Below are 23,936 nucleotides of genomic sequence, written 5' to 3'. Positions count from 1 at the left end.
TTCCCTGAGCATGCGATATTGATGGGAAGAGGATGCCCTGAGAAAGTTAATCATTCTCCTCACTGTTTCATCACTTCAGCATACTCGTACTTGTCCTCTTTCATTGTTGCCACAGCTCATTTCTCTCTCCCTACCATGGCAGGGGCTCCATCTGTGGTTATTGAAACCACCTGTTTTCACCTATTCCCCTGTCCGCTAGCATCTCCTTTATGGCCAGGTAGATGTCCTCTCCTCTTGTACTGGTCTGAAGGGGTGTAACACCTAACAGGTCCTCACAGAACTCGTTCTTCTCCTTGTTGAAGAACCTCCCATAAACTAAAAGCTAAGCATTGTCAGACACATCAGTGGACTCCTCTACAGCTGAGCCTACGCATGGAGCCTTTTGAATTGCTTCATCCAGTTGTGCGAGCACATCCTGGGTTAACATTTCAGCTTTCTTTGTGGCTGATGATGCTGACATAGGTATTTGCTTTATTTGTTCACAAAACTCTTCTTTCTGTTTTCCCTCAAATAAGGTGTCAGCTACCGCACTCATGCTCTCCTTGACAACTTCTCCATCAGTAAATGTTTTTTTATGTTGACCCAAAATCCAAGCAACTTTAATTGAACATTAAGGAGCACGTTTGGGGCAGTGAATGAATGTGATAGGATTCTGGTTGATCGATCATATTGGGCTTTCAGATTGTTTATTTTCTGTGCTCTCAGTTAGCATTTGAGCGGGGGTGTTTGTTCGAAAGATCTCTGCTTTGTCTCGCACTTCACGTTGCCGCTTTTAATAATCGCCACGGTCTCGGAACATATGAAAAATACTGGTTTTGAATCTGTCCATTCTTGATTAAAAGCTCTGTTCTCGCTGTGTTCTTTTGTCCTTTTTAGAGTACGCCATGTGAAATTACTTCTCTCTGACTGACCTACTTAGTTCTCTCACTGTGTGACTCTCCTCTCTCATCTCGTCCCTCGACTATGTGTGACAGTGAGACGCTTGTTGGAATGCGCAGATTTGATTGGCTGAGTAACATCACGTGAGATGATTTACAATACATGCAATTGGTCCGTGACGCTCCTGGACCGCTCCTCCAGTACCGTAAAGGCAATAAAATTTGTGCAGATTAAAGTATAAATGCTCCGTCAAAATGTATTAATTCTCAATAATTTATGGGGTCCTGGGTTCCGGGTCCGGACAGGATGGCGTCAGGGTCCTGATCCGGACTGTGGTCCACCAATTTTAGTACCTCTGATCTAGAGTAGTTTTAGAATAAATACTTAGTTAATATAATATTTTGATATTCATTTTGCTTTGAGTTGTAGGGCAAAGATATCAGTGCAAATCTGAACTAAATCCAAGCATTAGGTGAAAAATTACATGCGATTAAGTAGGTACCCCCCCAGCCCCCCATCATCTCCAGAGTGGTTTTCTTCTGAACTTTTTCACCTATGGAGTGAGTCAATATATTGACCATATTCATCACTTTTTTCTGTATTTTGCTGTATAAAATATTTTTGTTACAACCATTCATTTTGGGGACGTATCAAAATTAGGAGAAAAAACATGGTTGTGTTTTGTTCCATCTCAGGTAGGGGTATCTGAAAAACGAAAGCCCCTTTGAGGATTTGTGCCTGTAATAACTGTGTTCCCCCCAACCTTTGAAAGCTAAATTCCACCCCTGTCTGTCTATCTTCATATAGGCAGACAGGGGTGGAATTTAACTTTGTCTTTAGCTATGTCTACTGAGATATGTATGTGTATATACTGTATGTGTATGCATAAGAATGCATGTTTATGCGTGTATGTATGTAGGAAGTTCTCCATTACACATTCTACACAAGTAAATTTGAATCATTGAATAATAACTGATAATTAAACGTAATAATTGAATTATGACTGATCACCTCCTTCTCAGCCAGCAGCTCCTCCTCGTAGCGTTCTATTGTTCGGACCTTTTTCCCTGGAACATCCTTCCAGGTGACCAGGTCCACTACCCCGGGAAGCTGCAGGGCTGAGCTGGCGTCCACCTCCCTGTTACCACGGCAACACAGATACTGAGGTTCAGGAGAACATCTGACTGATCCGACCAAAATTCTACATCTGTCACCAGGCGCTTCTGTGGTCGCACATTGTTGGGGGTATGTGGTGTCGGGATGGTGTGGTTTGAGCAGCCACACCTGACCTGGAACTAGGTAATTGGGATCAGAGTGGCTGCATACCTGAATAAAATATCAAACATGAAATATAAAGGCTTAATGTCATCAAAAGATATTGCGAGACACCCTGCGAGGAACCATGTCAGGAACCCTGCAAGGAACCCTGCAAAGGATTTTGATAGAGGAGCCCTGCGAGAAACCCTGTGAGGAACCCAGCAACAGACTTTGAGAGAGGAACCCTGCGAGTAACCCTGTGAGGAACCCTGCAAAGGACTTTGAAAAAGGAACCCTGCGAGTAACCCTGTGAGGAACCCTATAAGTAACCCTGCGAGGAACCCTGCAAAGGACTTTGAGAGAGGAACTCTGCGAGTAACCCCTGCAAGGAACCTTGCAAAGGACTTTGAGAAAGGAACCCTGCGGGTAACTCTGCGAGGAACCCTGCCGGAACCCTGCAAGGAACCCTGCAAAAGACTTTGAGAGAGGAACCCTGCCAGATCCCTGTGAGGAACCCTGCAAAGGAATTTGAGAGCGGAACCCTGCCGGTAACCCTGCGAGTAACCCTGCAAGTAATCCTTAGAAGAATCCTGTTCAGCACCTTGAGAAAAACCCTGTGAGGAACCCTATGAGTAACCCTATGAGGAACCGTGTGAGAAACCCTACGAAGAACCTACAGGATCTTGGCGTGGGGCCTGGAGCTGGTGACCAGCACCAGAAACAGCTCGCCCTCTATCCGGGGGACGTCATCGCAGTACACGGCCTCACCCGTGGCCTGGCTCAGCGCAGAGCGGTGCATCATGGGACGTCCCACTGGGTCCTGGGGACTCTGGGCCTCCGACACAGCCTGGAACGATCAGATCAGGTCAGGTGAGGTGAGATTAGGTGAGGTGAGGCGAGGTGAGGTGAGGTGGGGTGAGGTGAGGTGAGGTGAGACGAGACAAAGATAAGATGTCACATGTGTGAATAATTGTCTGAGAGTTTCTGACCTGAAACTTCTGTAGGCCGGGCTGGATCTGACTGGGTAGAGGCCTGATGGCGCTCCTCACAGGGCCAGGAACCTGATGTTGGATCACGCCCTACAACACAGAAAGAGGCCTCAACAACCAAGCATTATTTATTTACATTAATGGTTAAATGTGATGCTGAATGGGATGGGATATTGGGATATGTGGGATAATGGGATATTCATTTCAACGTCCTCATTCATCTCTTGAAGTCTTCCATTTGGTTTCCATGGAACGCCACTAGACGGCAGCACTCACTAGCATGAGCATTATCATTAAGTGGAGTGATACGAGGGATATGAAACCAGGAGGAGAAGTTGGCAACGGGTACTAACTTTTTCAGGGGTTAACAGATCAGCGCTCATTATTCAGAAAAAAGGCGCTGGAGTGCTGGTTGCCCAATGGACCAATTACAGGATTCCTACCTCCTCCGTCAGCACCTGATGTACCTCCAGGTAGAAGCGAAACAGGAAGCTGAGGGTGAGGGAGCGGCGGAACTCAACCTTCCCGCCTGGAACCGAAGGGGGGAGGACCAGCTCCTCCAGCAGGAGGTCGTAGGCCTGGGACAGGGTCTCCTCGTCCCAGATCCTTGAAAAAGGAGGTCCACTTTAGAACCAACTCCACAAGAAAAGGATGTTGTGGATTTTTTTTTATAAAAAATTGGTTTGGGTAAAAAAACTTGAGTTCTCCTTTAAACTGCTGATCAATGAGGAATTACAATACAATTAAATTGTTTTACAAGTATTGGTATCAGAGAAGTAATGTATTAGTAATGACATTACTCATAAAGAGGTGTAGTTCTACCTTCCCACCACCAGGGCACAGGTCCTGGTGGCGCTGACCGTGGTGGGTCCCAACCCCCCGTAGAAGATGCTTAGGTCCTGTACCACCCCGGACCCCACCCCAATCAACACCCTCATCCCCGTAGTAACCGTCGCCAGGGCATTCTCCTTCCGAGGGGCCTGGCGGTACGCTCGCACCAGCTCCCCCTGCAGGACGCAGAAGACAGTACACCACGTCATTTACCTATTTATCATACATAAAGTTTTAGAATTAAAATACAACATACAGAAATTGCCAATATCCAATAAGTCAAAAAAATGACAAAAATATAAAAATTTGGTAAGATACAATGAACCTAAGAATAAACATTGACACACAAACATGATGCACAAAAATGATGGCGAAATTACATATATTGTTTAATATATAAAACTTATATATGTATTTTGTGAACCGTTTCTTCTCTGTGATTTACTGTTTTGTTTGTTTATTTTGGGATTTTCTTACCTTCCTGGTTTCAGGAAGAAAGACGGACACCACCACGTCCTCCGGCCTCAGGGCGGTTTTCCTGAATCCCACAAAGAAGTCCTGGTCCAGGGGAATCTCCCGTTGTCCCCCTGGGAGAGAGCATGCAACATGCTGACAGGCTAACATGCTAACTCAATCCAACCAAATCGCAGAAAATGTCCTGGTCGAGGGGAATCTCCTGCCGTCCCCCTGGGAGGGAGGAGGGAACACGCTGACGCTAACATGCTCCCTGTCGTGGTCATGGATGGTCTCACCTTCTGAAGTGACTCGGATCCTGCAGCGTCCTGCAGCCAACACTGGGTTCAGGTCAGAGTTCGGGAGAGCGCTGACAATGTTCCCCCCCAGAGTCTGGCACACACATAAACATAATAACACATAGCCATATGGACACAAGAAAATGTAACAATGTTAATGCGGAACGGGAGATGACAGCTGCGGTTAAGGACATTTTTGTGTCATGATGGTCCAGTGTGCAAACATGTTATTTCCCAGTGGCCTACTCACCGCAACGTTCCTTATCTGCTGCCCGGCCAGGCTGGACAGCTGCTTGACCAGGGCCTGGTACAGCTCCGTCCTCTCCCCTGGGAGACGTCCTACCAGCCCTTCCAGGACACACCGGACCTGGGACAGGCTGCAGCCCACCCCCAGCCAGACCCCTACAGAGACAGATTTATTTGGGCGATAATTTTAACGATGTCAGAGGTACAATGTTAATTGAGTTAATGAGTTAATTATGTGATGCGTAATGTTGTGAGACAGTCTAGGAGACAGTCGAGGAACTAGGAGACAGTTAAGGAGGTAGGACACAGCCTAGGAGCTAGGAGACAGTCAAGTAGTTAGGAGACAGTCTAGGAGCTGTGAGACAGCTGGTCTGGCCTAAACCCCCCTAACATCCCCTGAAGACAGTCCTGTTGAGTAGCCACAGTGAAAGGTTTGACAAGAACTGACCCTGGGGCGTCTCGGTGACCTCGAACAGCTCAGCAACTCTGGTGGGCGAGATAATGACTGGATGCACAAGGCCCTTAAACTTGATCTCTGGACCTTCGACACAAACAAAAGGGAATACGCCTCAGTATTCTGACTTTAGACCGATCAAACCTTTGTAATAAAGAGTCTGAGTTGGACAGGCTGAGACAGACCTATGCTTGTGTTGCCCATGACCAGAGGAGCCCGGGGGTGGCTGGACTTGAGCTGGACCAGTTCCTCCAGGGAGACGGGGGATACCCAGGTCATCCTCTCCCCACGGAAGGTCTGTGTCCGCTGGGGCTCCGTCTCCGCCATCAGCTAGTGAGTTGTAGGGGAGAGAGGTTTAAGTGGGAGGGCATGTTTATTGTTAAAGTATTAGGGAGACGCATCAAGAGTGCCTTGATAGCACCAATGGACTTGAGTGCACGGGTGGACTTGAACGCACCAAAGGACAAGAATGCATCAAAGGACTTAAACACACCATTCAACTTTAATTTATTAATCAAGTCAACCATTTACTTGAACGTACCATTCGACTTGAACACAATTGACTTGAGTGCACCAATTGATTTGAATACAATCGATTTGAATGCAATGAATTTGTACGCCTCATTTGACTTAAACGCACAAATTGAATTGACTTGAACGCACCAATCTTGAAGTACATGTAACTGAGTACATGTAACTAGTAAATACCTCTGGCTAAATTGTAATTTTTTTAAATGCAACTTTTTAATAAAAACACGTGTCCCTTTATATAATTTTAATTGTTAAATTCAATAACTTAAATTTAAATTATTGTTTGAATTAGTCTCAATTCAAATATTGTTATCACATCAGTATCAGTTACATTTAAATTATTGATTTAATTACTTAATTAAAATCTTTCATTACTTTTTGAGAATCCCGATCTGGATTATGAACCAACTTGAACACACCTATAAAAAATCTTGAATCTTGAATCTTGCATGTTTTATTTGGTTGTCGGAATCAAATTGTTTGTTCATTGTCTTGTGTCAACTACTAAATTTGTTATTGTTAATCTGAGGTCTTACAATCAGCTCCGGGGGGAATATCAGCTCCTGGGTGGCATCCAGAGGCAGAAAATCCTTCTTGTTGAACAACTGAGGTCCATCCTGAAAGACACAAAGCAATGTCAACTTGAATGCACAATTCCACTTGAATGCACCATTCAACTGGAACGCACCATTCGAGTTTTACGCACCAATCGACTTGAATGCACCATTTGACTTGAACGAGACAAGGACAACTACAAGATAAATCGTGACCATTAAACATTTGATTGTTAGCAAAATAGTTTGCTTTAGCCCCTTAACCCATCAGCCAGTGCGGTACGTAAAATGTAACAAATGGAAATCTGGAGATAGTTTGTCTGTTTAAATATATATAGTATATTAAATATGGAGATAGTTAATGGATCCTTCTTCTTGTCAAATGGGTAAAAAAAAAAAAGGCAATTTGAAATAATGTCGTGACATTAAGCTGATTCCAGCGATGTCTCGATTGACTATATTAGTTCACGGGAAATGTGCACATCACATCAGAAATGTCACTGATTTAGGCTAAGTTTTTAGGCTAGTTTGGAGCTACAGGGAAGGCCTTTCCCTAAAAATAATCGGACAAACGAGGAGTCAAATCGCATCTACTTGTCAAGACGAATCTAACCGTGCCAGGCAGGGGTGGGGCTTAAATAAGTACCGACAACCATAAGTACCAGACAATATTATGATATTTATAGTACAAAAACGGGGCTATAGGTACAGTATAGCATAAATAAACGCTGACATTTAGGCTATGTTCACACTGCAAGCCTCAGTGCTCAATTCGGATCCGTTGAAGATTTTTTGTTTGGCTGTTCAAAGTATTTTTTAAATGTGGCCAATATCTGATTCCAGTGTGAACTGGTCACGGTCCTGAACTTAACTGAATGCGTAGATGTAATGAAGACATCACATGCAGCACTCTGTCATATGGAAGTAAACATGGCAAGCAAATGCTCGGCGGTCCGGTGGTTGTCGAGTGGTGTGGGACCGTCTACCTTGGCTCAAGCTCACGGATTAAATCTTTAAATCCAAACAGGGGCACAGTGCTTTTATTGCTTTGTTCAATAAGGAAATTTAGTAAAAAAAAAAAATACATCTAAAATAAAAACACAATGTGCGCAAATTACACCCAGAGCTGAGCATAGTGGGTTGGACATGTCACGGTGGCAGAGTGCTTAACTTAGCTCCATCCTTCTGGACTCTTTCCCCTCTCTTTGCCAGTGAGCCTTTGATTTTTCCCTTTTGGCCCACGAGCTGCCTTGTTTAATTAATTAATAAATACATGCAACAGGAGATTTTTTGCTTCCACCTTCTGCCTCTCTCATTCCCTGGCCAGCACACACATCAACAGGATGAACAGATGCGAGCGGGACCAGGAGGCGCTCTGGGGGAGCTGGAGCCACTTGTCCCCCCACTACAGAAGATGATGGGGGAGGATGATCCCGCAAACTTTGAACTGACAGCCAAGGTGGCTGGATGGTCGGACTGTGAACAGGCGTGGCGGCTCGTTCTCCTCCTCTCGGGGGAAGCCCAGCTGCCGCAGGAGCAGCAGACGAGCTACACTGTCGCCCAGAGGGTGGCGATGGAACGGGTCAGGAAAGCAGGCCTCCGGTCATCCCGCTACGACACAGCGGGATGGCCGTTCATGCGCTCCCAGCCGCCCCTGGACGCGGCCCAGCATTGGCTACTACGGAGCAGCATTCCCGCACAGCGGTGGCCCCCGCACAGTTCGATGACAATCTCCCCGCCCGCGCTGCTAGCTGGGTGCGTTGCCACCGGCCGGCCTCCCTCCATGCCGCCATAGCCATGGCTGAGGACCACGCCAAGGCCTACGCGCACACCTCCGCCTACCGGATATGCCCGGAGAGTGGCCTACCGAGGGAGCCACGGGATGCCGACCGTTGGGGACCGTTGCGTGGGAGTCGTTGAGTCATCATCCTCGGGTCGCCCTGATTAATTGAATCGCAATGTGATCTAAAGTAGCATAAAGGAGCACAATTACATTTTGTTAATTGTATTCTTATTAGATTCAGCATGTCTGGTTCGCTAATTGTGAATGAATAATGTATCTAGGTTGGCGGCCTGGTATCTATTTTTGAGATTAGACATTATGTTCTGTTCTGCTCCATTCCCATTCAGCGTTTCCTTCACAACACTTACTGTATTCCTGTCTTTATAACTAGATATATATATAACTATAGATTTCTTTAATAGAAATAACAGTAAAACGCAAAAGGCAAAACTATTTAAAAGGACCAAGTGCAATAAGAATACCAATTAAAATCTATATATAATAATAACAATTATGGTCATTTTAAAATAAAATGAAAAAACAAAGACAAAACTGAAAAAAATATATATATTTTAAAATAAAGAAAAAATAAAAATAAAAATAATAAAAATAAAACAAAATGCAAATAAGTATAAAAAGTGAAATAAAAATGGCACGAGATGTCATTTATGATTGGTGATTTGCAATATGATAAAAAGCTAAAAATATAAATCTAATTCTGACTAGTGAAAAGCAGCTCCCAGCATGCAGTTTAGGTGTAATAAACATATCCCAGAATGCAATTTTTGCGGTAGTTAAATGTTACGGCAAGAACAGTCAACTAGGGTCTGCAGGATTCTTGCTAAAATATGAATCACAATTTTGAGAACCTTGGGCACAAACGACAGGGAATACACCTCAGTATTCTCAGTATTATAATTTTTTCAATAAAAACATTTATTGTACTGTTTCCCATTTATCAAAGTGCTTGATTTAAACTTAAAAGTCCATTTTCTCTCTTATTTTAGAACACTTAATCAAAGTGATTAACTTAAATGCTGGCTGGGCGGTATGACCTAGAATTTACAGTATTTCACGATCTTGAAGCATGGACTGAAATGGCATACATCACATTATGTTCGTTTTTCTTAAAAATTCCATATAAATGCTTCCGATGGGGTAAAGCACTGGTATGGCAACTGCATGGCCGCTATTACTGTACTCTTAAGTGTATTTCAAGGACACATTTCACATAGTACACAGGTACTTTAAGAACATTCATTGTGCAAAACTGCAATAATAAATAGAGAATATAGCTGCAGGCAGCAATGCACAGGGTCCAGTTTAGTCGTGTTGGGTGTGCTTCACAGCTTCCCTGGTCCTCTGAAACGCAGCACGATTTTCTTCATTTACTTGAACGTAGCAAGGGGTCCCGCGGAGCAACCACCATGAGGACTACACAGCGTAATACTCCTGTCTTCGAAACAACTGTCCACGCTTATATGTAAACCAGAACTTCTCATTGTTAGAACTCACCGTGTTTTCTGTGGAAACAGGGCTGCACTCTCAGTGACAGTTGGCCGTTTGGTGCTGTGTCGTGTACGTCGTTTATTTGTTGAGTTTTTTACTTGGATTGCATTTTCAGTAAGATACGTTTCCATGACATACAAAAAACGTTGTGGTATTTCTGTGCGTAATTACCATTGCACGGCTTCTATTTTTCCGACGCCTCGCTGGATCTTTTGACGATTCACTGAGTCGTACATTTCAATGTTTTCGAGGGATGCAGTGACAACATTTTAAGGATTATCTTTTATTCTTTTTTTCATTAATCTGGCCAAGTAATGTCGACCATGGATTTAAAAATATAAATCGAACTGATCTACTGACATCTACCAGGTAAGAAGTGATACATAGACACATCAATCGATAGTTTGGTAACTTCTAAAGAGTACAGAGCGACCAAGTCCACGCTACACACTGGGTACATTCCAACTGGACATTCTCAATCGAAATCTGTACATTTATAGTACATAATATGATGATGTCATAAAGAGTCTTACTAAATCGTATAAATCTCATCTCGTTCATTTTAGAACAAGACGCGTGACGTGTCAGTTAACCAAGACCAACTGAATATTTTGTTTGTCACTCCTATCTGCTCTGTATGTGGATCAATTTTGGATTAAATTTAAACCACAAGATCCTTGTGACATAGCGGTTTAAACGACACCTCAACTGTGTTTGTAAATTATGCCGAAGTATGTCTTCCAGATAGTTTTAGCCGGTTGGACATATTTCAACGTCAAATGTACTGCCTCGCCTGTGTTAAAATCACTCAGAATTTTGGACGGTTTTGCGCTAATATCTGCTCCGTATGTGGATCGATTTGGATGAAACTCCAACTGTGATGTTCTGATGTTATCTGGGGAAAGGGCGACCCTAGTGGTAACTCTAAACGCGATGTTGTTTGTACTATCGATCTTGCCGTAGTTTGGGTTTGATGACACATGCGGAAGTGAGCCACCACATGATTTCTTTTTTGATCCGGTTGGATGGAAAACACGTCTGTCGTTTTACAGTGCTTTCTAAGTAAAAGTTTGAGCGATACAAGCTGCTTCATTCTTGGAAAAACTGTTAACTATCTGTCGAACCCATGTAGCAGGCGTGCGCGCCACACACACACTGAAGCAGGGGCAGAAAAGTAAAAAGACAAACATGTTTTCCATCCAACCGGATGTTTTAGTGTAAGTAAAATCTCCAAGTACTTTCAAACCATTTAATGATTGAAGTGCCATTTTACCTCCTTTAAAATATATTCAAGAAAGAACTACTCAGAAAAGTATTTTCTTTCCATAATGACTAAAATAACTGTAACCGAGTACATGAAATTACTGTAGTGACTACCTCTAAAAGTGAATTTTAAAGAAAAAAACACTTATATTTGTTCCTTTATATGATTTTAATCACTGTTTAAATGACAACAAAAGTAGTGCGAAAAATAGTCCAAATAACAACTTCAGCAAGAGTAACAAAGTATTTTAGAAACAATTTGGCTGGATCTCACTCATTGTTATTTAAACAATTTGAACGGCTTTTCATAGAAAAAGTACTTTAACTTGAGTTAAATGCATATCTTGGCCCATTTATATAATTGAAATTATAATTTGAGACTCTGGAGTACTTTTCTGGAGTATGATGAAATGAACTGCAGGATGTATATATAAATTCAAATATTGACACAGTATATAAACCTTATGAAGTTATATTAGTAAAAGGGTTTAGAACTCACATTAAGTTCTGGTTCAGTTCCGGTTCCATTCATGCAGCATCCTCCATCAACGTTTCCAAGGCAACACGTGGATTCCTGTTGGAACAGTTTAGCTCCGTTCAATAACCTGCTTCTGAGATTATATATTACACAACTTTACAGGGATTGAAACAAAGCATCATGACAGATTATTATTTGACTTTTTTTATTGTATTTATATATTATTACTTATATATTAATAACATCAACTATGTTATATAGTTAAACATTATACTATACAACTATGTATATATTATTATTATTATTATACATATATATTTTGATTATCATTATTTATTTTATCAAATATATACACATATACATACTGCGCACACACACACACCCACACACACACACACACACACACCTCGGTACCCAACAGATTATTGTTACATTTTTATTTTTGCATTTATTTTATTTTTATAATATTATACTATATATCGTATTGTTCTATATCACTTTATTCGGGTACCTGGCAGAAGGTTCTGCAGCCGTCCACGATGGGACGGTATCCAGTGCAGCGACAGAGGTTTCCTAGAAATGAAAACACTTTAAATCATTATGTTTTAAGTTGTTTATTCCTGAAGCAAAGGGAGATTTGAAGCATTCGGGATATTTCTACATCTATACAGATTGTTTACAAAGTCTTTCTATGTTGTGGGTGTCTATGTTTTTATTTTATTTTGTGTTGCTGGGAAATAGAGATTAAATCTCAGTGTGTCTGTTTGGTAGTTGAACTGATAAAACTGACAGGAGATAAACTGTAACTAGAAAACATCAAAGTTGAATTAAATGAAAACAGGAGGAAAATAACACAGAGAATATAAAGAGAATACAAAACTGTCTTTTAAAATAAAGAATTTTGACTTGTCAAGATTAGAATTTTGAAAAATGTTGAAAGATTTTGGAGCTCACTACATACAGTACATATTCATATTACATTACACACACACACACACACACACACGTACACACACACACACACACACACACACACACGCCCAAACCAGTCTGTCTGGTCCAATCCCACAAAAGAACTTCTGGAGCACAAATTGGTGAAAAAGTTAATGCTGCTATGATAGAAAGGTGTCAGAACACACAATGCATCACAAAATAAAAGAAATAAAACTTTGCTTTCTATTTTTTCTGTAAAACACTTAAAGAAACCTTTGTCCGTGGTCTTAAAGGAAAACAACATGATACATGATGTGTGTTCATTAAAAATAAGTAGTTATACTTTTAGTGTTTAGGAGTACAGTGGTACCTCAACTTACGACTGTAATTGGTTCTATAAGAACGGTCGTATGTTAAAACAGTCGTATGTCGAAGCAATTTTTCCCATATAAATTATGAAATCATGAAGGGTGAAAATAAACAAGATACACAGCACAAACACAGTTAATATGAAGGAAATATTGATAAGCCACGAACTACATGCACACACGATGTAGGTCGCCCGCTGACTGACTGCTGACTGACTGCTGACTGACTGCTGACTGACCGCTGACTGACCGCTGAGTGGCTGCTGACTGAGTGCTGACTGACCGCTGACTGACTGCTGACGCGCCAACTGCAAATTTCCACGGTCGTATCTTGGAGCAGTCGGTCGCAAGTCGATACAAATTTCGCGACTGTTGCTGCTGTTATCTTGGATTAGTCATAAATAGATGCAGTCGTAAGTCGAGGTACCACTGTAGTAGTAGTTTAGTTTAGTTCAATGTCTAAATTTGGGTCATAGTTCTGAACCCTCACAGACTGTTTGTGTCTCTTATCCTGTGAAATCCATAAGATACTACTGTTTTTCCCGAGGGTTTGTGTGTGCAACTCTTAAATAAACAAAATATACCTTTGGCACACACCAGTACTGTTCCAAATGAGGAGTCCTGTCTGTATAACCTACTTTTCCACTAGAATTTTTAGACTTTGTTCTATGCTGTGGATCTCTCGAGATCTCAATATACAACCGTCTGAAACTTAAAAGAACAAAAGTCCACTGGAGAAGCTTTATGCAAGCGGGCTTTGTAGCAAAGGCTTAAACAAAGGTCTGGTCTGGGTGTGTGTGTGTATGTGTGTGTGTATGTTACCTCCCAAAGCCTCGATGATGTCGGCCATGTAGGGTTGTGGTTTGTTCCTCAGCAGAGTGTAGATGGACATCACCATCCCAGGACTGCAGAAGCCGCACTGAGAGCCATGAGCCCTGGCCAGACGCTCCTGCAGGGACCCAACCCATGGTAACTACTATAAATACACACTCTGACCCCCCCCAACCCTGATGCTACCTGCACGGGGTGCAGTCTGGTCTTGGTGCTGCCGATTCCCTCCACCGTGGTGATGGCGGCTCCATGTAGCTGGCAAACAGGAAGGAGGCAGGCGTTGGCGGAAAAATGGCTGCCGTGCCGTCAAGGGAAACAAGATGACAGACTTTGAGATAACTTCTAGATTAACGGATCAGCGGTTGTTATTCAGAAATAACTGACTGCTACAGTTTGTTGCTATTGACCAATTTGAATGGAGGATTCCACAGAGCCGTGGTATATTGATATACAATCCAATTCTCTCCATTGGTTCCAACCGCTGTGTCTGTTATAAGCAGGGAAAGTGAACAGATGATCTCTTGAAGCATGGAGGCGGAGGTGTGATGGTGTGGTGGGGGGGCTTTGCTTTATTTAGAATTTAAGGCACACTTGACCAGCATAGCTACCACAGCATTCTGCAGCGAAACGCCATCCCATCTTTTTCAACAGGACAATGACCCAAAGCACACTTCCTGTCATGAACCCTCACTGAGAGCAGCATTCTTTGGTCTACTCATTTAAGTTAGTCTAGTCTTGTCAGTAACTTTCCTGTCGTTTCAGATTCAGCCACTCCCCTTTGCTACAACACCACCAAGGATCTCCACTCTACTCCTCACCTGCAGCTCATCAGGCACTCTATACTTATACTGGTCTACTTCATCGGTTCTGTGCCAGATTGTCTCTTTGTGTGATCTCGCCAATACCTTGTTGATTCCCCGGTTTTTGATTCCCTGCCTGTCTTACAGATTCTGATTCTCTGCCTGCTCCTTGCCTGACTTGTTTACCTTCGCTGACTAATATCCTGGCTCTCTTGACTCTGGTCTGTTTGTTCTAATAAACCCCTGCTTTGTGAACCTTAACCTGCTCTCCTGCGTTGTGCTCTTGGTTTCACCTCTGGTCTGAGTCAGTAAGCCTAACACTTCCACTTGTTCCTGTTCCCCCAAGATATTGAATCCTCTTCACTGAAATACAAAGACAATACAGTTCTGGGTGAGGATACAGGATGGCCCTTGTGCCGGGTTGGAAGCGGGATATCATGACTGTGCAGGCCCCGCAGCCCCCGCCGCCACAGCCGTACTTGGTTCCCGTCAGCCGCACTAGGGGGCGCTGTCAAGGAGAACTGCCACGAATGGCGCTCAAAACATGGAATATTCAGATCAGGAATATCACATTTGTGAATAGAAAACAAGTTTGAACAGGGCTCGATGTTGACTGTTGCCCAGCTGCCGCCAACCAGATTTGGGCCATTGGCAACCACCATATTGTTGCTGCGGTGTCAACCACTTTTCACACTGAAAATTAGTCAGGCACCAAAGAAAAACTTTTAACATATTTTCAAAGTACAAACTGAAGGGAAAACCCAAAAATAGTTTAGTTTCAAGATGAAAACAAACACACCATGATGGGTGTGAGGTGGGTGGAACGCCTGACTGACCTCCTGACAAGTCAACAGGAGGTCACAGAACGACCGATTGATCGATTATTGGGTCCTAGTTGAGAAAAAATGAATGAAACAATTTACAAAAACACATGAAATAAAGAGACAAAAAACAAACCCATACAAATAAGCAAAAAAATTAAATGAACAGTTTAATGAACACAAATAAATCATTACACCTTTATGATTCTATTGTTTCAATTTCTGATTTGATTTTAAAAACTATATCAAACTTTGAAAGTTATGCAACTGGGTTCTTTTAAAATTAAAGAACACCAGAGAATTGAAATATAAAATTTCTGTATTAAACTGAATAGAACATGTAAAATATCAATACACCGTACTGACCATTTATACTGAAGTTTTTTCCAAACAATAAATGAGTGATTGTAATCAATAGTGATCAATAGATTTGACGAGGATATAAATGTCTATTTAATACAACAGACAATTTATTATATAATTATAGGAACCAGAATAGCGATTGTGGCTCCACCCCTTGTGGCCGGCTGCACGATCACCTCACGTCGATTACGCACATTTTAGTATTTTTAGAGCTTATAGATCTTATTGTGCGTAATCACCGGGTGTCATGTAATTTCACTGCATATATGTATGACCGTACGTATATGTATGTGACAAATAATCTCTTGAACTTGACTGACACCCAGGCTGTGAGTCACAGGTTTGAACCGACCGACATACCACCCGGTCGACCAATCGATCGTTTTGATTATGGATTGTGGATGAAGGATACGCTTCTCCCTGAGGAAGGACAGAAGCATCGTCTCAGGGTCCACATGCTGCTCCGTCACCTGCTCGGACAAAACAACAAATTCAGGTTCATGAATTCAGCCATCAGTGTACACTAACTTTTAGGCAAAATCCCGCTGGCCTGACTAACTTCCGGTATAAGTGGGTTCCTAAGATCCCATGGCAACATATGCCTTGGACCTACAGTGGCCTGGTCGCTAGTTTGAAGACTCGCAGAGTGTCACTATTTAGCACTATTTTAATTACCTTGTCTGAATATACAGTATATGTTTATTGCTACCTTCCTCATTGAAATTGCCAACACGCCTGTTTACCCAGTCAGTTGGGTATCAATCGAGTAAATAAGAAATAATAAGAAATGGATACACATATACAGTGGGGGAAATAATTATTTGATCCCTCACCGATTTTGTAAGTTTGCCCACTGACAAAGAAATGAACAGTCTATAATTTTAGTGTTCATTTTTGGTAGGTTTATTATAACAGTGAGAGACAGAATATAAAAAAGAAAATCCAGAAAATCACATAAAAAAAACGATATAAATTATCTTGCATTTCATTGAGTGAAATAAGTATTTGATCCCCTACCAACCATAAAGAATTCTGGCTCCCACAGATTAGTCCTCTTGCTTTAAGAAAGTACTCCTAATCGCCACTCGTTACCTGTATAAAAGACATCTGTCGCAACTTGTTACCTGTATAAAAGACACCTGTCCACAGAATCAATTAATCAATCAGACTCCAACCTCTCCATCATGGGCAAGACCAAAGAGCTGTCTATGGACATCAGGGACAAGATTGTAGACCTGCACAAGGCCGGAATGGGCTACAAGACCATTGGCAAGAAGCTGGGTGAGAAGGAGACAACCGTTGGCGTGATTATTCGAAAATGGAAGAAACACAAAATGACCGTCAATCTCCCTCGGTCTGGGGCTCCACACAAGATCTCACCTCGTGGGATATCAATTATCATGAAAAAGGTGAGGGATCAGCCCAGAACAACACAGGGGGAGCTTGTTAATGATCTCAAGGCAGCTGGGACCACAGTCACCAAGAAAACCATTGGTAACACATTGCGCCGTAATGGATTAAAGTCCTGCAGCGCGCGTAAGGTCCCCCTGCTCAAGAAGGGACGTGTACAGGCCCGTCTGAAGTTTGCCAATGAACACCTGAGTGATTCAGAGAATGCTTGGGAGAAGGAGATGTGGTCAGATGAGACCAAAATCGAGCTCTTTGGTATTAATGCGACTCACGCGTTTGGAGGAGGAGGAATTCTGACTACGACCCCAAGAACACCATCCCCACCGTCAAGCATGGAGGTGGAAGCATTATGCTTTGGGGGTGTTTCTCTGCGGAGGGGGGGACAGGTCGACTTCACCGCATCGAGGCAAAGATGGATGGGGCCATGTACCGTGAAATCCTGGGTGACAACCTCCTTCTCTCAGCCAAGACACTAAAAATGGGTGGTGGATGGGTCTTCCAGCACGACAATGACCCAAAACATACAGCCAAGGCAACAAAAGAGTGGCTCAAGAAGAAGCACATTAAGGTCATGGAGTGGCCTGGCCAGTCTCTGGACCTTAATCCTATAGAAAACCTGTGGAGGGAGCTGAAGCTTGGAGTTGCCAAACGACAGCCTCGAAAGATTTGGAGAGGATCTGCAAAGAGGAGTGGTCCAACTTTCCTCCTGAGATGTGTACAAACCTGGTAATCAACTACAAGAAACGTCTGACCTCTGTACTTGCCAACAAGGGTTTCTCCACCAAGTACTAAGTCATGTTTTGATAGGGGATCACATACTTATTTCACTCAATGAAATGCAAAATAATTTATATATTTTATTTAATGGGATTTTCTGGATTTTCTTTTGATATTCTGTCTCTCACTGTTATAATAAGCCTACCAAAAATTACCACTAAAATTAGAGACCGTTCATTTCTTTGTCAGTGGGCAAACTTAAAAAATCAGTGAGGGATCAAATAATTATTTCACCCACTGTACATACACACACAGGATCAGAGCAGTAATTATTAACATGATGATGTTGAGCTACCTCTACCAGCCATGGCTAGCTAATTATCTTATTATTTATATATTATTCTATATATAGACCAGCAGAAGCTTATAGTAGTACATTTAATAACACATCATTCAGTATGTTATTTTATTCTGATTTCTATGTTAGGGGCCCGGCAGGATTTTTTTCATGGGGCCCCAAAATTCTGGCAATGCCCTGCCGGCAATACAGTAGCGATGCATTCCAAATTCCAAAAAAAAAGTCTCAGAGGACAATAAAGAATTTAAAAGTGCATAGACCGATTTGTTTGCAGAGCATACACACTGCCTTTGCTGAAAAGTATCCAGCTGGGGATGATAGAAAGAGTGCGATTTTGGAACTGCTGCAGAAAGTAATGCAAATGTACTTATAAAGAATTTTGAGAACATAAAAACCTTTCCAACTTAAATTGATGCATCAATGTGCATAGAAGTTCAACAGAATGCAGGAAATGTGAAAAAAAAGTGTTTCAAGCTCAAAATTTTGAGGGAGGACGCCCAGCCCCCCGCTTAATGTGTCCCCCCCAATGTTCAAACAAAACCTAAGCCACTGCTCAGTGGACGCTTCCAGCCAAACCCCCTGAGACGTGTCTTCAGTGTCCTGCCTCTCATTTGCACTTGACTGCATTCTAGTGGCACAGTGGCACAGTGCATTGCACTGCTGCCTCACAGCAAGGAGGTCCTGGGTTTGGCCTGGGGCGCTGCTGGCACCGATCTCCGGTGGGTTATCTTCCAATAAGGGGCCTTCCTGTGTGGAGTTTGCATGTTCTCCCCGTGCTCACAAGGGGGTTTCCTCCATCTAACATCAGCAAGGACCCGCACCAAAAACATGCACACATCACCATCGTCTGACCAGCAATGGACATTTGGAACCAGGTACCTTGGCGCATCGTCGAATGCTGCCTCCTGCTCCTGGCTGCCCCCCCAGAGGAGGAAGCTTTACCAGGTCTGCCCAATCAGCCTCTTTAGCAGTGATTGGTTGGACCCGGCTGGGGGAGTCTTCATATAATATATGTTGTTCTGTCTTCCAGTTGGGAGCTGAGACACACGTCGTGGAAACGCCTGCGTCCCGGAGCACGACCACGAGAACCAAACTCTGTTCATTCCCTTTATGTTATGTTCCTGTGTTGCCAGCGAAGCCTTTGTGTTGTTCGTGTGAATAAATTCCTCGCCATGTCGGCGCTCCACTGCCCAAACAACGTCTCCCTCCCTAAACCCGTACATGTGGGTAGAGACTCCCACACTCGTGTTTTACATTCATATTAGTGTTTTACATTCATACTAGTGTTTTACATTCATACTAGTGTTTTACATTCATACTAGTGTTTTACATTCATACTAGTGTTCTGTGTTCATCGTAGTGTTTTCCCATTCATAGTAGTGTTTATAGTAGTGCATAGTGTGTGTCATTTCAACACACCATAAAACATTTTGAGAAGACATAACATTGTTTTGAATAGAGTTTCATTTTGCAGGAGATTTGTGGAGTTTTTCATTTTTTGTCTGTGTTTTTGGAATTGTGTGTAGAGTTCTGAGAATATGAGGTATGTTTTCAGAAAACGTGTGAAAACAATTGAGAAAAACTGTAATGTTATATTTTGCATGAAGGTAAGAGTAACTACTTTTTCATGGCTATCAATGAACTTAATGTTGTAAAGCATAGGATAAAAAAACCTTTGTTACTTAATTAGTTTGTCCTTTGAGCTGGTGCATGACAATGGCACCTTAGAAGTGCCACTTTGTGATTGTATGGTGCTTGTAACCTGTTAATAGAGACATAAAAATTAGTGTTGTTGCTGCACAACATTTTTTAAATTCATCATATCTACAAAGACTAATGGAATATAAACTTAAGGATTACAGTCCACTTAGGTTAACGCCTCTTGTCCACTGCACGGAAAAAACCCTCTAACACCCTCTAACACCCACTCACATCTGGCTTTTATCTTTAGTGGGAAAGGTTACAATCGGCATTCATTCCCGGGACAAATTACTCTGGAGAAGTCACAGGTATTTATCGGCCCCAGCTCCGATCGGCAGTGATGAAAACATGACACCCGGGTAGACACGCTAATTGTTAATAGACAACAATATCCATGTATCATTCCATCATTTCATATCCGTTTTAGAATCCAAAATCAAAATCAGAAGTTAATGACTTTCTCCCACATTGGGGACCATGAAATGTTTTTAATGTGGGGACCACTCCGTGTGACCTTAGCAGAGAACCCCCACGCTCCCCGCCGGGCTCCGAGCCACCTCAGCACCGTCCCAAGCCAGGCTCTGGACCGGAGGAGCTTCTCCACTCCCTGCCGCCGAAGGCATCGGGCTCTGCCGGTGCACAGGTGCGGGCATGGTTACCCCATACTGCTTCTACTGTAGTGTTGGGTTGTTCACGAACGATCCGATTCCTTTGAACGTTTTTTTTTTGTAGGAACGGAGGTGATGAGCGTTTTTTTTTGGTAAGTTGACAGTTTTATGTTGCTGTTTGGGAACCATGACACGGCCCTTTTCCGGCGTGTTTGTGACGTCAAACGTGACACACCAGAGTAAAATAGACAACGCCATTTCTCCTGGCGATGGGAAAGGCGTCAATCACCTATTTTTTAGCGGGTTCACATATGCTTAAAAAAAACCCAGGTACACCTGCTAATTTTGGTGTGAAAACGGTATTACATTCCAGACACTGTAGCTAACAGCAATAATATGGAAAAGCAGTTGCAACAAGAGTTTGAGGTCTGTACTGCAGCAATCGGATCATGAATAGGTCCTAAAGATTTTCTATTTACAAAACAGAAAGCTACCAGATTGATCCTATCAATGACCGTAAACCTATCCTTCGCTGATGTAAGGGCCATGAAAGACAAAAACACTTACATTGATAATCACACAGGTACCGTTCATTGAAGAATTTGTAGCCTTTATGGAATTTGGAACCGTCGTAAGCTTAAATTTGTCTGGGAGTGGTTGTACATCGTCTAGCCGTGTTTGTGGCGGATGTACAAGGGCCTGGGTGAACTTCACGCTCCACCAGGGACAAACATTCCCCTCAAGTCAGAACCGAAGTTGTCCAGCGTCACGTGAAAAGGTCCAATTTGGATGGGTGGTTAATGATAAACTCATATTCATTGTTGCTTCACAGGGACTTTTCTTCGCGACCTTTAAGGAATACACCCCAGGCCGCACGCTAGCTGCTGGTTACCAAGACAAAATGTTGCACAATTTGTCCTACAGGAGGCCAGAGGAACTACAAGTTAAAAGTAAAGCGTTACTTTCCTGTTTGGATATTTAATTAATATATTTTACGCAGTTATATTAAATTAAACATATGTTTTAATGTTATTCATATTACACCGGATGTCCTCATTCTAATAAACTTGTAATAAAGAATACATCTCAAATCTTATTTATGCCATCAATATCAAATATATAACAAATATAGAAACAAAATACAAACAAACAACACTAACATCCAAACAAAATATGAACTATATTTGTTTACAAAATCTAGTGAAATGAATCAGATGTTCTGTAACTTTTTCCTCTTTTGTTCTGTAACTATAATGCACTCGTGTACTGAATTATAATAAATAAATTAACTAATTTCTCTGATAGTTAAAAAAAGAATCGAACTCATGGTATTTACACCGCCCCAAGAGCCATAATAATATGACTCATAGTCTGAATTCAGCCGCGAAGGATTTGTATTCCATTTTAAACTTCACACAGTGAAAAACAGAAATTAATAACTGATATATTAATGATGTTCTTAAAATGGTGTCCCAAAAATGCATCTTGAACCTCAGTGCGTGGTGGAAATATATATTCAGTATATATGTGTGTGTGTGTGTGTGTGTGTGTGTGTGTGTGTGTGTGTGTGTGTGTTACACACACACACACACACACACACACACACAGACACACACACACACACACACACACACACACACACACACACACACACACACACACACACACACACACACACACACACACACACAGTGTATATCCTTCCTTTTCAAAGTGCATTTCAGTGCATGACGTAGACTTGTTCCATTATTTCATTGATCAGACACTGTTGTCCGAGGCGACATGTCACAATGTCTGCAGAAACAAAACGTTTTTCTACCTTTCTGCCGTTGACGAAGAAGCACAAAGTTCCTTGTTTCTCCTGCTCGGCCATTCGTGCTGCTGAGCGGATGAACCGACGCTGCCGAACGAGCCTCTGGACTGGTGACAATGACAGCGCTTCAGCGCTCAGAGTCCACCCCAAAAGAAGCCGAAAGTGGGTGTAGTCGACCCAGTCGTACGATTTTCAAAGTAAAAGCCCCCCCCCCCCCCCCGTGCTGTTACAAAAACGTTGTTTTCTGAAAGGGAAACTCCTGCTACGTATATGCAGACTATGCGGCTGCATAGGGCCCCGAAGCCAGTCCCCAAGCTTCCATTTAAGCCTTTTTTTGTTAAATGACCGGTCTTGTCTGGGTCGCCAAGCGCCCTCTTATTCTGTGCAATGGCCTCATTTATTTTTATTTTTATTGTATTTTATTAAAAATGAATAAAAAATAATTATGGGGCCGGGGACGGGGGAGCCCCTGTGTTTCCCATTTTCCGTAGGTTTAAATTGCTGGGGTCAACTTGAGATGTTTGATTTGAATTTGAGAAAATAAAAGGTTAAAGAGTTTTTCACGGATCCAGCCTCTTTTCCTCTTATTGGGCACCACATTGATGAATTTAAATGTTAAATGCATGACCACCGTAGAGGGTTAAGAACCCCCACCCCCCAAATAACATTTTGCATTGGGCCCCTAAAAAATGCTTGTAACGTTACTAGCTTTTTGGGGGGAAAATTCTTGCCTTTTTGGGGGGAATTTTTGGGGGGGAAATTTCCCATAGTGTAACTTGATTTATATTTTATATTTAGTAAAAATCACCCTTTGCAGTGATGGAGGCACTGTAACTATACAATAGGCTTGGGCCGTTTTACGATTAAATCGTCTATCGGCGGTCGACTCCGTCATCGCCGATCGACTCCGTCGATCACGACTGACATTGATGACAGACAGGTTTTTTTGTTTTTTTTTATCTGCCACGAAAAATCAATGTAAGTGCAGTTTATTGTGTTCTGAAACTGGAGTGGATAGGGAGAGAGGGAGAGAGGGGAGAGGGCCTCCTCTCCCCTCTCTCGGGTCTCACTTCCCCTCTACAGTCCCGTACAGAGACTTTTAGGGGCAGGTGCTCAGCCCCCCCCACCCGCACGTCCCTGCTGCTCAACATGCAAATCTTGTGATTATAATAAAGCAGTTTATAATATAATCTTAAAGAGAAAGATTTTGATTTATTTCATTTCGTCAGTTTCTTACTTGTATGGAGAATGAAAAAACGTAAAACCTGACTCAGAGAATTGGAGCAGAGTTTTATTTGTTTCTCCTCCAGACAGCGGTGCGCGCCGGCTCCCGTGGTTGTCTTGTTATTTTACATCGATTTATTTTCGTTTGTTTCCTACATGTATGAAACTTTTTTTTTTTAAACACAACTCAGTTAAGGGACTGTCCCGTTCTGTACTGTTCGAAAAAAAACAAAAACCTATGCGCCCCAACTGTCTGGCAGACGTCTGCCCGTTGCTTTCCATTGCTATGGGATTTAATTTAGTAAAAACTAGATGTTTTGTATAATATTTACTTGTAAATAAAAAATCCTGCTCTTCTGGAATGGGGAGACCGCATTTACAACTTAACATTACTTTCTATGCGCATGTGAACCCGGGCACAGGTGCACCCCGAATAAAATTGTATATCGCGCGATTGGCGATT

General features: G+C 42.4%; 1 protein-coding gene across 1 annotated transcript in view; it reads right to left on the bottom strand.

Annotated features, from left to right (window-relative positions):
* Positions 1–22,345, bottom strand: part of aox6 (aldehyde oxidase 6) — a gene marked incomplete at its 3' end in the record, with an annotated part of 45,645 nt that extends 23,300 nt beyond the window's left edge. The window contains exons 1-18 of the mRNA XM_080023814.1: positions 22,256–22,345; positions 16,055–16,112; positions 14,860–14,956; positions 13,845–13,953; positions 13,650–13,776; positions 12,038–12,099; positions 11,548–11,622; positions 6,476–6,556; positions 5,594–5,738; positions 5,403–5,495; positions 4,959–5,110; positions 4,709–4,802; positions 4,434–4,543; positions 3,948–4,132; positions 3,569–3,731; positions 3,126–3,215; positions 2,814–2,983; positions 1,891–2,017 (exon numbers count right to left, since the gene is read on the bottom strand). Of these exons, the coding sequence (XP_079879940.1) occupies positions 1,891–2,017; positions 2,814–2,983; positions 3,126–3,215; positions 3,569–3,731; positions 3,948–4,132; positions 4,434–4,543; positions 4,709–4,802; positions 4,959–5,110; positions 5,403–5,495; positions 5,594–5,738; positions 6,476–6,556; positions 11,548–11,622; positions 12,038–12,099; positions 13,650–13,776; positions 13,845–13,953; positions 14,860–14,956; positions 16,055–16,112; positions 22,256–22,309 (1,992 nt within the window). The 5' untranslated portion in view covers positions 22,310–22,345. The remainder of the gene's footprint in view (positions 1–1,890; positions 2,018–2,813; positions 2,984–3,125; positions 3,216–3,568; positions 3,732–3,947; positions 4,133–4,433; positions 4,544–4,708; positions 4,803–4,958; positions 5,111–5,402; positions 5,496–5,593; positions 5,739–6,475; positions 6,557–11,547; positions 11,623–12,037; positions 12,100–13,649; positions 13,777–13,844; positions 13,954–14,859; positions 14,957–16,054; positions 16,113–22,255) is intronic.
* Positions 22,346–23,936: the final 1,591 nt, after the last annotated feature.

This window comes from Zeus faber, assembly GCF_960531495.2.
Source record: "Zeus faber genome assembly, chromosome: 2".
Taxonomy (NCBI): domain Eukaryota; kingdom Metazoa; phylum Chordata; class Actinopteri; order Zeiformes; family Zeidae; genus Zeus; species Zeus faber.
This window is presented reverse-complemented; position numbering and strand designations above follow the sequence as displayed.